Raw genomic sequence first — 17,835 nt, 5'->3', positions numbered from 1 at the left:
TCCTGGTCTCCCACTTGGGTTCAGGGCCCAAGGACTTGGACCATGTTCCACTGCTTTTCCAGGCATATTAGTAGGGAGCTGGATCAGGAGTAGAACAGCCGTGACTTGAACCAGCACTTGTATGGGATGCCGACATCACAGATGGCAGCATAACCCATTATGCCACAGTGCCAGCCCCCAGTTGTAGATTCTATGGGCTAAGTAGAGGTAAGCTACAGCATACTATTTTTAGAAATTCTAATCAAACATCTTCTCTTGATGGCCTTTGCAATCTACTAGTTACAAAATCTGACAGAATAAATTCTGACTCCCAACAGCAGGATGTTCTACTAGTTTTTAGCTTGAAGTTGTGCTGATGCAAGTGAGTATGTGCAATCAACTTCAGGCAAAAAATAATAGTACAGTTGCCATCTCCAAAAAGGACATGTAGGAATATCAGCAATGTTGTCTTTTACTGGAACCCAGCTTAGTTTATTCGCCATTAAGTTTATTTTCAAATTATAAATATATACAATATAAATGTAAATAAGTAACAAACCTATTTTTTCATTTACTATATATGAGAATTCCATAAGTGTCCTTGAGAAACTCACACCTTCAATAACGTGTCATGACTATTGTGTTAAAAGTAATAGAAAACCAACTTACACAAAATGAAACAGAATAATAGTAATAATTCCCTCTATTTCTACTCATATGTCTGATATGGAGAATAGAGGAATTCCTTGAAGTCATGGAAAAAGGATGAACACCAGGCCTTTGAATCTTGAGATGCAAATGTCGATGTTGGCATCATTCATTCCCTCCCTCCCTCCCTCCCTCTCTCATCTCAGCTTGTCTCTATTTGGCTTCATTCTGCATAGGCTGTTCCTAGAAATCAGAGAAAATCACTACTGGCACTCCTAGATTCAAATTCTCTCTGTGCCTTTGTTTCCTTGTCCTTCAAATAAGGATAGGAATAGTTCTGAACTCATAGACTTGCTTTGAAGTTAAATGAGTTCATGAATGTGTGAACTCACCTAGGACAGTCCCTCATGTAGGAAACTGTTCAACAAATGCAATCCTAGTTGTTAGATGTTAGTTACGTGGTTATGTAACCCTGCATTTTGCTCTGTTTTCTATTGCTACAACAAAATATCTGAGGCTAGGCAACTTAGGGCTTTTTAAATCCAAGATTGAGCAGCCCCATTAGTTCAGCCTCTTGTGGAGGGCTTTCCTAGCTGTATCACAAGAGGGTCAAGAATTAGAAAAGGAAATGGCCCTGTGCAGAAATGGCCAAGCACATATGGGAGCCTCACTTTCTTTTTTTTTATTTATTTTTTTATTTTTTGACAGGCAGAGTGGACAGTGAGAGAGAGAGACAGAGAGAAAGGTCTTCCTTTGCCGTTGGTTCACCCTCCAATGGCCGCCGCGGCCGGCGCGCTGCGGCCAGCGCACCGCGCTGATCCGGTGGCAGGAGCCAGGAGCCAGGTGCTTTTCCTGGTCTCCCATGGGGTACAGGGCCCAAGCACCTGGGCCATCCTCCACTGCACTCCCTGGCCACAGCAGAGAGCTGGCCTGGAAGAGGGGCAACCGGGACAGAATCCGGCGCCCCGACCGGGACTAGAACCCGGTGTGCAGGCGCTGCTAGGCGGAGGATTAGCCTAGTGAGCCGCGACGCCAGCCGGGGAGCCTCACTTTCTAACAACCCACTGTCAAGGTAACTCACTCATTCTGCACTACCGGCATTGATCTCTTCCGAGGGCGATGCCCCATGACCTTGCTCCAGGCCCCACCTCTTAAAGACTCCACCACCTCAACACTACCATCCTGGGCACCAAGTGTCTGCACACAAACCTTTGTGGGATGCACTCAAAGCATAGCACCACCCCACCTTATAGCGGAAAGAGGACTTCTCTCTCCCAAAATTCGTAAGCCGACCAGGAGCAGGACTCTGGCTGATGCTATTGCACCACACCCCTTCCTCTGAACCCAGAGGATGGAGAAACATGTTTGAGCAGCCCTGGTTTCAGGGCTACCCCATACAGTCAAGGCTCCTGACATCTGTGGGGAATGCTCTAATAGCAAGAGCTGCTACAGTGCAGTACACACCACCCTACTGACAAATACCCTAAACCTATGAAATACTTACAGCTCCTATGCTTTTTCCCTTTGAATGCTCAAAACTTTCCTGTTTTCCAGGTGAATAAATTGAGTTAGGATCACATAGCTTGGACAAGATCCTTCATTTCTCAAAACCTCACTTTTCTCGTTAAAAGTGGGTGGAGTAGGAGGATGAAGAAGTCTTGAGTGTCTGCTGTGTAGTAGATCTATGCCACTGCCTTATCAACCATGGCCCCCCAGTAGTTAAAGAAAAGAGTTAGTTTCTTCCAAGAGGGGAAAAATGACAGAATAAGAGAATTTTTCTGTAACAAATCATCCATACAAATATAATGTAACAACCTCTAATCAAAAGCACAATTGCTCCAAACACAAGCCAGCCCTTCAATAAGGCAGTTCAACCCTCCTCATGATTGCAGTCTCTCCTAGGAAAAAAATAATTCACCCATATACCCATAACTAAAACCCCTGCCAGCTCTGATGGTTTGATTCTACTCTTCTGTCACTTGCTACTTGCTTCAGGTTGCTTGTCTTCTATTTCTATCCCCATCACCCTGTCCCCTTCCTAAGCAGTTTCTATATCACATTTACAGAAAACTTACTGAGCATGTTTTCTGTTTGGTTTTGGACTTGCATTTAATTAGGTATTAATCTCACTAACGTATTTCTGACCAGCACGAAGGCTTTTGTTTGGTTACTTTCTCCCACAAGAACTAAGCTCCCTCCATCCCCAATTCCCACAGCTCACGGTTTTAAATGATTTATTGATATTGTCTGACTCAGGCAGCACACTCAGCCAGTGCATTCGAAAACTTTGAGGGCCTGAGTGCCCAGCTTAGACTTAAGGCCCTCAGAACATGCCCAGGAATAGAAAACAGAAGTCTGCCACTAGGCCAGGGGTCAAATCATGTTTTGTGATCAGGTGTTTTATTTCACAGAATGTTGCATCTACCCTTGGAGTCAGCGGCATGCTCTGTTTGTCTGGGTTCTTGCTCTTTCTCTCCTGGAATCCCTGAGGGCGCTTCTCCTAAGTTGCAAATGTTGCCCACCTGCTTGGGGCCTTCCAGACAAGTGATCTACCCGAAGACGATTTGCTTCCCACCCTCACATACGTGGGCCCAGATTGATATTTCACCGAAGCCCATAATGAGCCTCCTAGCTCCATGTTGGATGCTTGTTTGCTAGGAATAAAATGTGAAACACTGGAGAATTTTCTCCCACTGAAAGTAGAAGAGGGTAATTCCAGCTGCCTCCATGGCTCTTCACAAATGGTTCCTGTCAGCTGAGATGACCACAAAAGTCAAGGTGCCAAAGCCATCTGAATCTTAGAGCCCTTGAAAGCATGCAGGCAAGGAAGAGATGGGCTTTACTTATTTTCCTTTATCCTACTGAGAATATAATAGCCTGCCATAACTAAACACCTGTCGTGTTCCAAATGTACACCTAGTTAGTAGAACTGAGGCAGAAGGATCTAGAGTTTAGTTGTCAAGACAAAGAAACATGCCCATGAATTACATAGTCCTAAAAATGCAGCTCTGATCATAGATGTTTGAAAGTTGTAAGTGATGGCAAAGCAGGCCCAGGGAGGAAGACAGGGCCTCCTTCTCTTCAGGGACACCATTAGTGCCACACCAGCCTCCGAGACCACTCCCCAACTACTCTGGCCAGATGGAGTTTGTGCAGCACAGGTGGCCTCTCAATACTTAAAAAACTGCATCAAAATCATTCCCCAGAGACATGAGGAGGCACTGTCTCTCTTTGTCTTCAATTCCATAAAAAGAAAAACAATGCCCTTCCAGATCTCCATCCTTATGGTCAAAGACCTCTTTCTGCCACCCACTGTCCTGGGTACCTGTGTGAATGCTTCAACCTGTTCTCCACTGCACCAGTCAGGGGCCCTGAGATGTGGCATACTCAAAAGGGAATTGGAAGAGGATTTAAGGAAGAGGCTACTTATGGAGATGTGGGAAGAATCAAGAGAATCACTGAGGGATGCTAATGTACCCAGGGAACAGCAATGGCCGGAAGCTAGCCTCTTTAGAGCCTCATGAGTCCATGGAAGAAGCTGGACCACCCAGAAGGAACACAACACTGGCCAACAGTGTTTCATAGGGGAAGAAGCATGAGAATTAAGTCCTTGAAATTTCTTCTCCCTTTGTTCAAACCCAACTGGAACGAAGTCAGAGAAAATGTTCCAGGTGGGGTTGTCTGAAAAAGTGAGCCTTTGGGGTATGGAGTATCCCAGAGAAAGGCCTAGAGTGGCTAGGGGAAAAACACGAGGCATCCCCCATGCCTCTGTCAGGAGCTACTTTCCCCAGTAGAATGCTCTCTGGGTTAAGGGATCACCTGACAAGCTTTGGGCTCCCACACTGGGAGTACTGATAATAATTCTGAAGATTTAAGGCAGGTTGCACTTCAGTACTTGAACCAATGGTATATTTCCATTATATTCTAAGTAATTGTCTTGGTCTGCAGGAAGCAATCCAGCCTACAAGTGGAAACAGAATTAACACATCTAAGTAAATCAGGTGCCTTCAATTCAGATCTTTAAGAAGATGGCTGAGATTTCGTCTTGTTATTGATTTATCCATCTGTTGATGGATCTGGTCATTACTAAGACACATATAAACATCTCAACATCTCAGAAACTATGCACTTCTCTCCCTGATGCCTACAGGCATATTTGTAATGGGTACTAGAAATAAAATTCTTTTTTCTGAAATATCGATTGAATTGCTCCAATTGTTTTCTTGTGCTCATGCTTGGGGACTTTTTGAAGAAATCTTGATTAATAATAAGACAAATAAGACAACCTATCCAGTGAACAAATTGAATGTAGAAACAATATCTCTGAAAAGTCAGGCTTTCCTCTATTCCAACCCTCCATACTGTGGGGGAAGAAGAGCTTAGAAGGAAGACACAGAGAGAGTTGTGGGTAAACTCAGAGTGTTGTAAAGGTTTTCCAACCTCTTATTGATTCATACTATCTAAGTGGAACCCAGACATGAGTTGCAAAATTACTCTCTGTCAAGTCACTCTCTTGTCTTTTCACTCAAATAATATACTAATAATCAGTTATCTATTTAGTGGCTGCTATGTACTAAGAGCCATGTTAAGAGCTTTATATGTGTGCATTAATTTAGTCTGTTAACAACCATTTGAGCTGGTATTACTAATACTGTATAACAGAAGAGAAATTTGAGACATTGTGAAATGAGGTAACAAGCCCGGGGGTATAGAGCTGAGATGTGAAGGACTCACATTTGAACTTGGAGATTCAGGTTCCAAAGACTGTGCTCCTGAGTGTTATTTCCCAGTTGCCTCCAATCGCATGTGTGTGTAGATCGAAGGCTTTGAAAACCATGATGACAGATCCGTAAGTGTATGCATCCCAAACTCCATTCCTCAGTAACATACACAAACGTTACTGTGTGTAAGCCTCAGAATAGTTGTGAGTTGAGGATTGCCAAACCTGGATGATTCAGCAAGTTACCCAGTCCAAAAGCAGCAGAGTCAGAACTCGGGTCTGCACTTTGACCCCATACCCAGCTCCGGTTGTGCTGAGTAACAGCTTCTCCAAGTCACTTCCATGGCGAGCACAGACCATGGCCCTGGGAAGACAACTGGAGCTGCCATCTTGGTTGTTGACTTACTGGCTCTGGAACAGCGAGTGACCAAGTCACCCAGCAAGTGGTTCAAACTCACTAAGCCTGTTTTTTCATCTGTAAAACTGGGGTGAAAGGATGTATCTCAGGGTTGCTGAGAACTTTTAGTAAGTTCATTTAAAGGCTAGGCCATTGGCACTTGTACATAAAGTTAAATTTAATCCTGTATAGTAATACATAGGAAATATTCAATATATAGCTATCTCTTTAAAATGAAATCAAATGAAGTCATTCCCCTATTGGGAATCCTCCCTTAGTTTCCTGTAAAATGCAGACTCCTCTCTGGGTCCTGGGTCCATGAGGCCTTTCATTGTCTCCTTCTGTCTTTGTCTCATCATTCTTTGACCCTTACTCACCACAGCCAACCAAATCAGTCTCATTCAGAACCTTGCCCCAGGTCCTTTGCACGTGTTCTTCTTTTTGTACAAAATGTTCTTCACCCAGATCTTTATACAGTGACCTCCTGCCAATTGCATCTCCATTTGACTATCACCTCCTGAGAAAACCTCCTGTGCAAGCCTACCATTCTCTATCACCCTGTATACATCACCCTACATAGAAATCATTCCCTTTGTAGGGTATATCATTCATTGTTTTATTAAATTTTTTTAAATATTTATTTTCATTTTATTTGAAATATAGAGAGATAGAGATAAAGATGTGTGTGTGTGTGTGTGTGTGTGTGTCTGGAGAGAGAGACAGAAAGAGCGAGAGCAAGAAAGAGTCTTCTGTTTGCTGATTCACTTACTAAATGCCTGAAACAGATAGGACTGGGCCAGGTTAGAGCCAGGAGACCAGAATTCCATCCAGGTCTTCCACATGGATGGAAGGGTCTCAGTATTTGAGTTGTGATCTGCTTCCTCCCAGGGTGTGCATTAGCAGGAAGTTGGAAGGGAAATGGAATAGGCAGAACACGAACTGACACTCAGATATGGGACACAGGCATCCCAAGTGGTGACTTCACTGCTGAGCCACATGCCTGCCCCTCTTCATCTGTTCTATTTGTGTTTTACTGTGTCTGTTTCACGACTGCCTCTCCCCACCAGGATGTCAACTCCAGCCTTGTTCACTGCCGTATCCCCAGCTCGTAGGACAGTTGTCTGATGTATAGGAATGACTCAATCAATGTCTGTTGAACTCACGAATAATAGTCTTATCTAGCTACTGATGCTGCATTCCTGGAGGTATTAATCATTGTTGGTGGTTGTGATCTTAGCTCACCTGGCAACTGATTGTGGAGAAAACGTGCACTATCAGTTAGGATGTAGTGAACACCATTTTTTTAACAGGGTGGAAGGTATGTGAGCAGTACCTGCCTTTGTGTAATATGTAACATTTAAAGCATGTACATGGCATCAGGAACGGATGCCGCGAGGTGTGGGATCACTTCCACTGTCACATTTTCTGCCTGACACCAGAGACACAGCCAGTCTTCGCTGGGCAGTACGACAAGCCAAGGGCAACGACGCAAACACTTGCAAGGTACATCCAGCCCTTCCCAGCTTATAAAGGAATATTAGCATATTTCCTACAGGCCTTGCAGAGAAACCAGTAGAGAGTCTGGGCCTTCAAATTCCGTAACTGCTTTGGAAGGCTGGCCTTACCTCTTTCCAAGTTGCATAGATGGAACACGTGTCCCACTGTTACATTTACACGTGTCCATGGTACCTTTAGACATCCTCCACGAGGACTGGATGGGCCACCTTCCATTGCAGGAAGGGCAGATCTAAGCAAGGGAAAAAACAATAGCACGAGAGAAATCCCAGACTTTCATTATTCATGATTACAAGGGCATTACCACCAAAACTTCAGTATATTTAAGCCAGTTTCCCCTTCCTCCTATTTTAGAAATAGTCTGATTCATGTTGATTGAACGACTCCAAAGAGCAAGACGGTAGTGACAGAAGACACTGTTTTCCAGCAAGGGAGATGTCTTGTCATTTCCTTAATAGGTTTGCACCTTGGAAGGCAACGTCCTGCTGTATCATTTTCCCACTGGGTCCCAGAATCCAGTTAAAATCATCCATCTTGTTTGAGGCAACGCCTTATAATGAAGGGAACCTAGAATACAGGGACTTAACATCATCAGCCAAGTGCCACGCAAACCAAAATGGTGCTGAAAAAGTCCACTTGAGGATGAAAGGAAACCAGATAGGTAGGTAGAGGTCAGTGAGACAGTGCCCTTCGGGAAGTTACTCCTTCATGAATGGAGGCCACGGGCTGCTCATGAGATCCAGTAATCTTGTAATCATGCAATGTCAGGTTTGTTGCTTTTTTTTCAGCTATGGATCTCTCTAACCACAGATCTGGCAAAGCCCATTTTGGCGTATCTCGGGTCAGATCTATTCAAAAACCAACGAGCAGCCACTCTTTAAAAAGGCATTAGTGTGCTCGCCAAGGGAAAAAAAGCACTCCAGCATTGTAGATGAATTGATATGATTTCCTTGATTGTATCTTTTTATTTATGAGGCATAATTTATGAGCGCTGGAGAGCAAACTGCAGTGAGTGATGACTAACCACAGCCAAAGTCATAAATCAGGAGCAGTGAAAGAAGCGGTGATTTTGATCGAATCTATTGAATTAGCTGTTGGCCTTGGCCAATACAGGTATTGGAAAGACCTTTTTAATATCTCTTTGTCTCCCTCGTGGGAATAAGATAACAATCTCATTGCATGCCCCTAGGAAACAAATCATTTAATTGTTTGCCTGTTAACATGCAACCTGTTTACTCTACTTATTCATTATTGGCATGAGTGTTCAGGTTGGTATTTTGTTTATTTCTGATGTGGAAAGTCACTAAACACGCAGTCACTTCCTCCAGTTTTTATTACCAGTGATGTTGTCTTCCTTCATGTTACTTGTTGTGAATTGGTACTCAGATTTGTTGAAATTTTTTTGAAAAAGAAAATGACATTATTCCACAGGATGCTTGGTATCGAATCTCACAGAAGTTGCAGAGAGTTCAGAATCTCTCTCTTAATCCTCTGGAAGTTCACAGCTATATAGAATGTAACTCTTATAATAAGATGCCCAGGAACAAAGCAAAATCTCAAGTTGTTCCAAGGGTAAGGACAGTCAGGATCACTTACATTACAAGTCCACAGATTAGAGACTTTCGTAAAAGCCCACTGGCTGAATTTGCTTATTCATGTATTCCATATTTATAGGGAAAAAGATAACAAATACATGAACAAATCAACATCAGCTGGATGCTGGTGGCATGAGAAACATCACTGATTCCTTCGGTTTTGACAAGACTTAAAGCATTTGCTCAGCCAAAAGGATTATAAAATATGTGTATTTTTAAACCATTAGGAGATGTTTTTCTTATAAAAGCAAAAGCACAAAAAGACTCACCTCCCTTGAAATTTACATGAAAATTTCACTTCCAGTAAGACTATCCTAAGGAAGGGTTATTGCAGAAAGATGTGAGACCATTGAAGTGAAACCCACAGTCAGGTGTGGAGACTGTGCTTAAAAAAAATGATGAGCACAATGGTGTCAGTGCCTGAAGGCCCATTACTGTGTGAGAAGTTAGCAGCATGGCCGGCGCCGCGGCTCACTAGGCTAATCCTCTGCCTAGCGGCGCCGGCACACGGGTTCTAGTCCCGGTTGGGGCGCCGGATTCTGTCCCGGTTGCCCCTCTTCCAGGCCAGCTCTCTGCTGTGGCCAGGGAGTGCAGTGGAGGATGGCCCAGGTGCTTGGGCCCTGCACCCCATGGGAGACCAGGAAAAGCACCTGGCTCCTGGCTCCTGCCATCGGATCAGCGCGGCGCCGGCCGTGGCGGCCATTGGAGGGTGAACCAACGGCAAAAGGAAGACCTTTCTCTCTGTCTCTCTCTCTCACTGTCCACTCTGCCTGTCAAAAAAAAAAAAAAAGTTAGCAGCAGTCACAGTGCCCCTCCTACCATCCTACGCAAAGTAGTAGCCCCTTCGCTTTCTCCTTTACAAATAGCATTCCATGACTCTTTCCTTCTGGGATAAAATTAGAAGGAAAACTGTTAGGCTGAGAGGAACTGGGCGTACTGAAAATCATGTTCATCTGAGCTGCAGGGAAAACGTGGGTCCACCAAGCTCTAGAATTCTCAGAGTTTCAGAAAATGACGCCTGGAGCAGAAACTGGAAGGCATTGGAGGCCCTCCCAAGTCAATGACATGGGGTTCTGTTGGGCAGTGTGATGCACGCAGTGGCAAATTCTATGACTACTGCAACTGGAACATACTCAAAGAGCTTTGCTTATTGTGTTTATCTGAATGACTGAAGGTAATGACAAAAGTAATACAGAATACAACTCCCCATAGACACATGGGGATGGGAATTGGGAATGTCCGGTGCTTGCATTTCTGTATTTGGTTCTGCAGAGAACAACCCTTTGTGTTTCTCAAACAATATTGGGCACAAGAAGCCCCTGACAAAACAAAGATACTTCAACAAGCTTTGCTTGTGGAAAATGGAACTAAAAATTATTTTGGAAAGATGGAAATTTAAAATTATATGGAATTAAAATTTTTAAATTAAATCCATGCAAAGGAGAAGTCTTCAAAGAGATTATATAAGATGGATATGCATAAATTTCAAAATTTTTTTCACCAAAATAAACATCTTTTTATTAAAACTTTTTAAGGTACCTCATGGGTTGAAAGAGCAATTTCCAAGGTCCCCACACCAGAAATTCTGATGGAGGTTCCCAAAATGACTTTGGTGCTCAAGGCCAATGAATATATTTTGAATAAGATTTCCCTATTGAGTTATTTAAAAGGTAGAGAGAGACAGAGAGGTCTGTCATCTACTGATTCACTCCCTCAAATTCCTGAAACTGCCAGGGCTGTACCAGGCCAAAGCCGGGGCCAATAGCTCAGCCCAGGTCTCCCACATGAGTGGCAGGGACACGAGGACTTGAGCCATCACTTGCTGCTTCCTGGGATGATTATTAGCAGGAAGCTGAAATCAGAAGCAGAGCCAGAACTCAAACCTAGGCACTCTGATGTAGGATGTGAGTGTACCAAGTGGTGTCTTAACCACTGCACCAAGAGCCTACCCTTCCCAGATGTCTAGGAAACAGTTTTCAAGGGAGGACAAATGATTAAATTCATTGGTTTTACAGCAGTATGATTATGGCAGCTTAGTGGCAGATGTTGACACTTCGTGAAACTAAACATTTTTAAGGCAAAATACAGTAATTAGTCTTGAGGGAAGAAGGAATAAATAAAAGAACACTTTTATTTTTTATCAGATAACAAGTGCAAAGATGGTAACAGTCACTAGTGAGGTTAAAAATACATTATAGAAATGTAAAATGGCATATTAATCTACTATTTTGCTAGTCAACTCTAGAATTTTGTAGTTAAACATTTTATTTTACATTTTCGCAAAGTAGTTCATCTGTGTTTTCTGTGATATCTTACTCTGTAACTCTTTCATGGTCACTGGCAAAACCTTAGGGAAGAAAACACCCTATCGTCATCAGCGTTAAATTGTTCTCATCGTTTTAAAAAAGATTTCTTATGGTTGGAGTTTGTGAACTCAAGAGGCTTCCATAGCCTTGGCAGCTCATGACAAGAGCCTCGGGTGATTACTGACGTCATAAATAAGAGTGTCAGTTGTTAAATTAACAACAGCAGTCACTGTGCACTTAACTTCCCATGCAGGATCTCTGTCCTTAATGAGTTGTACTATGAGAGTCAATGGGAAAACTAGTATTCAAACAGTACTTTATACTCTGTGTGTCTGGGTGGGTGCAAACTGTTGAAATCTTTACTTAGTATATACTAAGTTGATCTTCTGTATATAAAGATAATTAAAAATAAATCTTAATGAAGAATGGGATGGGAGAGGGAGAAGGAGATTGGATGGTTTGCGGGTAGGAGGATGTTACGGGAGGAAGAAACGCTATAATCCACAAGTTGTACTTTTGAAATTTATATTTATTAAATAAAAGTTTTCTAAAAAAAGAACAAGTAAATGGTAAAAAAGAGTTATTTATTTAGTTGAAAAGCAGAGTTACAGAGAGAGATGAGGAAAGACACACACATACAAAAACCCAGAGAGAAAGAGAGAGACCTTCCATTCACTGGTTCACTCCCCAAATGACTGCAACGGCCAGAGCTAGCCCAGGCCAAAGTCAGAAGCTGGGCATTCCAACTGGATTTTGTTTTCATTTTTAACTGCTCTTCTGACTTTTTTTTAAAGATTATTTATTTATTTGAAAATCAGAGTTACAGACAGTGAGGGGAAGACCAAGAGAGCGATATATTTTTCATCCACTTGTTCACTTCCCAAGTGGCTGCAATGAAGCTAGAGCTTCATCTGGGTCTCCCACATGGATGCAGGGACCCCAGTACCTGGGCTGTCTTCCACTGCTCTCCCAGATGCATTAGCAGGGAGCTGGATCAGAGGTGAAGCAGCTGGGAGGCAAACTGGTACACATGTGTAATGCCAATATCACAAGGCAGCTTTCCCCACTATGCCACAATGCCAGCCCCAGAAATTCCTGACTCTTACGGTCATAGTCATGTGTGCAAGTGTTTACCAGACCAGACAATAAGCATTTCTCTGGAAACCTTAGTCATCTTTAATTTTTTTATATAAAAGAATTAATATGCTCACTCTGGATGCTGTAGACATATATTCTGAATAAATCAAAGATGAAGAATATCCTATTTTTTCTTCTCCCAGCCTTTAGGTTTATGAGTCATACTTTTTTCTCTTCTCCCCAAAAACTCTTCCTTTCTGTGAGCAGCCCAGGCACTATATTGATGCTCTCAATGATCATGTTAGGGAATCTTGAGGTATAAACCAGATGGATTGGCTCGTCAGTTTGATAAAAGGTAGGTAGATAGGTAATACATTATAAATAAATAATAGATAATTGACTGAGATAGTACAAATATATAGATGATAGATACATAAATAGAGATGGGAGATACAAATAGACGATAGATAGATGCTGTAGATAAGTGATAGAAAGATAGACAGATAACCTAGATGATACATATGATATGTAGGGGCAGGAAGATGTAGTATAGTGTTTTCATCACCCAGCATGAGGGTCCTACCATAGAAGACAGGTTAACAATAGATAAGCATAACGAAGTTATTTAACAGGTTTTGTGTGACTGGGAGCTTTCAGAAATGAAGATTCAAAGGCCTAGGAAAAGCTAGTTCTGTGCACAGATTCAATGAGAAATGGATAATATGTAGAAATGTGACTAGAACAAAGTATATCATCTAATCCTAATAGACTGACAAGACAAACCCAGCAAGTTCTGTCCAGATTCTTCTTGGCCTTTCTGTGCAGTATTCCTTTCTCTCAGGTTTGGGGCAGGACCACTCTGGAAGGAAGGTTTCAAAGGAAATGGGAGAAAGCCAGAGAGCCGTCTTTCCAAGTGTTATGTCTGGCTTTAAGGGAAACAGGGGTTACAGTTCCTATCAGCTGCCTTGGGTGAGAGGAGTTGTGACTTCTATGATTCGTTTCAGGTGAGTTAGAAGGAGGAGCCACAGGAGAGCAGGAAAAGGTCAGAGAAGCCTCACTCCTGAGCCCTTCCAAAGTCCTTTACTCAGAGTCGTCACAAACCAATGCATTATACTTTGGGGTATCCTATTCTGAGCCCCAGCAGGTAGACAGAAGTAAGTAGAGATGCATAACGTAAGCAGCTCTTTGCTTATAAGATATTTCATTTCTTGATTCTTGTATTGGCTCATTAAAACTGAAAGGACATACTGCCCCAAACTTCCCATGCAAAATCCCTGCTTCCTATTTCTCCTCCCTATAAAGATGGATTTAAGTCTTGGAGCATTGTTTCTCAGTAGAAACCATAAGCATAAGCTGTTAGTGGTTTTGTTCTGAACCTTTCTCTCTTTCTTAGCTGGGCATAGACAAAAATCCACAGTGGTTTTTGGGTAAAAGATTTTATTATGGCAATGAAGAGAGAAAGAAAGAGAAGAAGAAAAGATTGTCCTGCAGTTTCTGTTTTCCTTTACTCCGGGTGGTTTGATAATACAGAGACTTTGCCTGTGGTACAAGCTGTGTGAGATCCATAATGTTTCATTATCTTCGTCAGCTTTCTCTTCATTGTGACTGCTTTCATTTTCACAGGAGTTCATGTAAATAGGCTGATCCTACTTTGCATAAGCATGTTGATTTATATGAATGCCATTTTGATCTCAAATTGGTTGAATACTAAAAAGAAAATCTAGGAGAAAGAGTAATTTAATATGAAAGTCTCCTGTCAAAGACAAAAGACACTAGGTCTTCTATATATTCCCAATGATTGAAGGAGAATGTTATATTGTCAAGTTTTTACCAGACTATTTTTGAAGAAATGCAACAAAACACTATATACATAATACTGAGGCCCGACTCTTTCTAAATATCATAGAGCACAACATATTTGGGAACTAGACCCCACCTAACAAAAGCCCTTACGATAGAGGAAGTCATAAAATTTAGTACCTTTTCCAGCACCAGCATTAGAAAGCCTTAACAGTATTTATGATTCTACATCTCACCGAAAATGAAAGAAAGTTAATGTTCATAAGCCTAGACCAGAACAGTCCTGGATACCGTCTATGAAGTACTCTTATTTCATCTCGTTTCTTCCAGTACCCCATGCCTGTGCTCCTGCTATCTCCTATTGGTGCCCAGTAACTAATTGGCAGCATGCTGGATTTTTCTTTTATTGTACCTGTGGCACTTTTCTCCTCATTTTGCTTCCATCCATTGTGTGCTCAATTGAAATTCTACATGCTCTTAAATCACTTACCAAAGACCTGCTCTTGGCAAAGAATTTGATATCAACATTTACACTTTATATCCCATTGCCCAAAATAGTGTCTTTTTAAACCTCGCCACTCATCGTGTAATAAAATGTGTCCCCATCTCACCCCATGGAAAGATATTTGGGGTTGCCCTATAGCAGAGTGAGGAGCCCAGGACCCTTCCTCATCATCAATAGCTTCCTATACCTACTCTCCTTATTGGAAGACTGACAGTGGCCATGTCAGAAGGAACTGCCGTAGCAGTTCAGTTGGATTCTTGCCTAGACTCTAGCCCGCCTTTTCCACTGCTAGCACAGTTGCTTGCTCTTTCCTTCCTGTGCTGTCGAAATGGACCCCACTCAGCCAAGACAGTGTCTATCCATCCGTGCAAGCTAATCCGGAATCACGGGTATTCACCTATGGACAAGTGATTCAGTTTTCCTGATCCTGCATATCTTAGGTTTGCATATGGATGACACACAGAGTCAAAAGCGTATTTCACTGGACAGAGTGCTGGAGAGCAGAATGCTAGTTTCGGTTCTTCTAACTGCGGTCACCTTCAACAAGATAGTCAAAGTTTTTGAGCCTCAATTTTCTCACCTGTAAAAGTGGGCAGATAGTCCGGGCTGCACTCACTTTACCAGATTGCCCTTTTGAGGTCTAACTAAGCCATTTAAAAATGCTCTGTATAAAGTGTAGAGCTTCAGCAGATGTAGTGATTATTGTACAAATATTGAAAGGATAAATCTGAACTCTCCAAAGAGCAGGTGTGGCTATATAAATAGGTTATTTGTCTCTTTTAAAAATCAGACCCTTGGTGATCTTGTCAGCTAGAGGCTGGAAATGTACATTTGACAGAAACCTATAAACAATTCAATGTGAGAAATTTTACCAAGGAATCAGGCAAAAAAAAAAAAAAAAAAGAGGGGATGGAATAGAAGCACTGATAGGAGTTGACTAACTGTTAAAAATTTTTCCAACGCTTTCTAACTTGAAGATATTACTGATGTAAAATAGGGAAAGAACAAAACTAAACTGTCTCACTGTAAAGTATTCTGTGATGGTTTTCTTCTAAATAGCTCATAATGCGATATGTGCTTTTTTAATACTTCATGCCTAGAATGTGTATGCTATAAAATCAAACCAGTTTTCCAGACATCTTTAAAAGCTCAGAGCAAAATTTTTAAATATATACGTGCATATAATATATGTTACATCATACACATATTATATACACACACACATATATATATATATATACACATATATATAGTATAGAAGACACTCAATGAGAAAAAAGTGTTGTGAAGTTAGACTTACACATGAAAGCTTACTAAGGGATTCCCCTACTCCTAAACACACAGACAGTCTTCTTGTATTGCCATTTAGATCTATCATTCTGATTGATCACTGTGTAGTTGGCCATTATTGGGCCTAATTTAACCCTATACACTCAGACATCCATCTACTCTGTCTATTGTTCCTGACATTCTACAAATTACTTACTCATGCAAATGATGACCTAAGGCAACCTTTTAGGATATTCGTGTTTAATTATACAAATAGTTCTTGATAAATAAGATTATGCATCCTTCCATATGTTTATTCCCTCCTTGATGAAAGGAAATTTAATTTTCATGCAGATTTGGTGGGGACAATGTTTGAGAATTGCTGAGTTTTGTGTAGTCTGCACATCCAACCAGTTTGCAGAAGCTGACAAAATCACTCCACTTCCCACACAAGGATGAGTAGTTTTTCACTAGGCTTAATTCAACATGCTGCATTCAGAAGTCCTAAATAGCCCTTTTTTATGTGCACATAGCCAAAGACAAAAGACAAACAAACAACAAAACAAAACAAAAAAACAAGAAGAACCCACTGCCTTTTGTGAGTACCAAGTTGCTAGATCAATGATTCTCTCTTTCTGTTGTGTTTGGCTGCTATGGGTTGTCAGCGTCTTTGCAGCCTGAGACTATCTTGCTTTTGACTGGTCTTGTTGATTTTCCTTTGGAGGTCTGGGCAGTGAACTCAGCAGGAAAAGCTCCCAGTAACTGGACATGGTGTAGAACAGGGCCTGCCCCGCCAGAAGGTCTCAGAGCCCCCGAGGTCCACACAGTATCGTCTACGCACGCAGTGATCAACATCAGTGCTCCCAAGAAGCCCAATGGGGTGATCAGCCTCTACAGGCTCTTCAGCAACACCAGTGGGACCCAGACTGTGGTGAGTAGCAGAGGATTCTGGGGTAAAAAATTTAGTGTTGGTTTATCTTCTATGATCAGTAGCATGGTAAGCTGCTTTTTCTTCTTTTATTTATTTATTTTTTTATTTATTTACTTGAGAGGTAGAGTTACAGAGATAGAGAGAGGGAGACAGAGAGAAAGGTCTTCTATCCACTGGTTCACACACGAGATGGCCACAACGGCCAGAACTGGGCCAATTGTAGCCAGGAGCCAGGACCCTCTTCAAGTCTCCTACATGGATGCAGGGGCCCAAGCCCCTGGGACATCTTCTACTACTTTCCCAGGCTATACCAGAGAGCTGGATCAGAAGATGAGCAGCAGGGACACAAACCAGCATTCATATGGGATGCCAGTGCTGAAGGCAGAGACTGGGCTAAGCCTCCTGCACTGCAGCGCAAGCCCTGCATTTTCTTCTTCTTGATCCTTATCTCTTCTGTTCTCAGTCACCCGCCCACACTGACCTTGGTAGCACAAAGATCCTTGGGAAAAAGGTGAGTTGTTAGGGAACACAGAAACTGCAAGCTCTCAGTGAGTGAAATGCAGATGGTGTATTAAAAATGCCACAAATGTAAGAAACCCAAGACTGTAGGGTTAAGCAAATCAAATGAATTTGATTTGAATTAGGTAATGTAGGCCAAGCACTTAACAGAGTGGTGGCACATAATATAGGACCCACAGATGATCATTTTTGGTGTCTGTAAATGTTAACATGAAAAAGACTAAATAGAAGACTATTCTTGGAATCCTCATTTTGACATGTAAAAATCTCTGACAACACATTAAAAGTTCAGTCTCTCTTCTCGTGAATTCTAGAAGGTTCTAGTCCTTTGGAAGAAATAGCAGGATGGCCCAGTAAGCATAGCTCTGGCTCCATTGTCTGTTTATTAACATGGTTGGGGCATCGTGGGGAACCAGGAGAGATGGTTCAAGGCAAATCATCTTTCACACTATATTTTAGCCAAGGCACTTGCTGTAAGAAATATTAATAATCCACTTGACCAATTCTGTGTTATTTAAACGCAGAGATGAAGAGACAGTGGACTGAAGTTTCTTGTCCATGGTACATCCTATGC

The 17,835-nt window shown here is 42.0% G+C and overlaps 1 protein-coding gene across 3 annotated transcripts in view; it reads left to right on the top strand.

The window, feature by feature from the left end:
- USH2A (usherin) overlaps positions 1 to 17,835 on the top strand; it is an 848,241-nt gene that overhangs the window by 795,875 nt on the left and 34,531 nt on the right. For all 3 annotated transcript variants that reach the window (XM_070055318.1, XM_008268426.4, XM_070055317.1), the window contains exon 65: positions 16,536 to 16,742. In XM_070055318.1, the coding sequence (XP_069911419.1) occupies positions 16,536 to 16,742 (207 nt within the window). The remainder of the gene's footprint in view (positions 1 to 16,535; positions 16,743 to 17,835) is intronic.

The sequence above is a fragment of the Oryctolagus cuniculus genome, chromosome 13 (assembly GCF_964237555.1).
Source record: "Oryctolagus cuniculus chromosome 13, mOryCun1.1, whole genome shotgun sequence".
Classification (NCBI taxonomy): domain Eukaryota; kingdom Metazoa; phylum Chordata; class Mammalia; order Lagomorpha; family Leporidae; genus Oryctolagus; species Oryctolagus cuniculus.
This window is presented reverse-complemented; position numbering and strand designations above follow the sequence as displayed.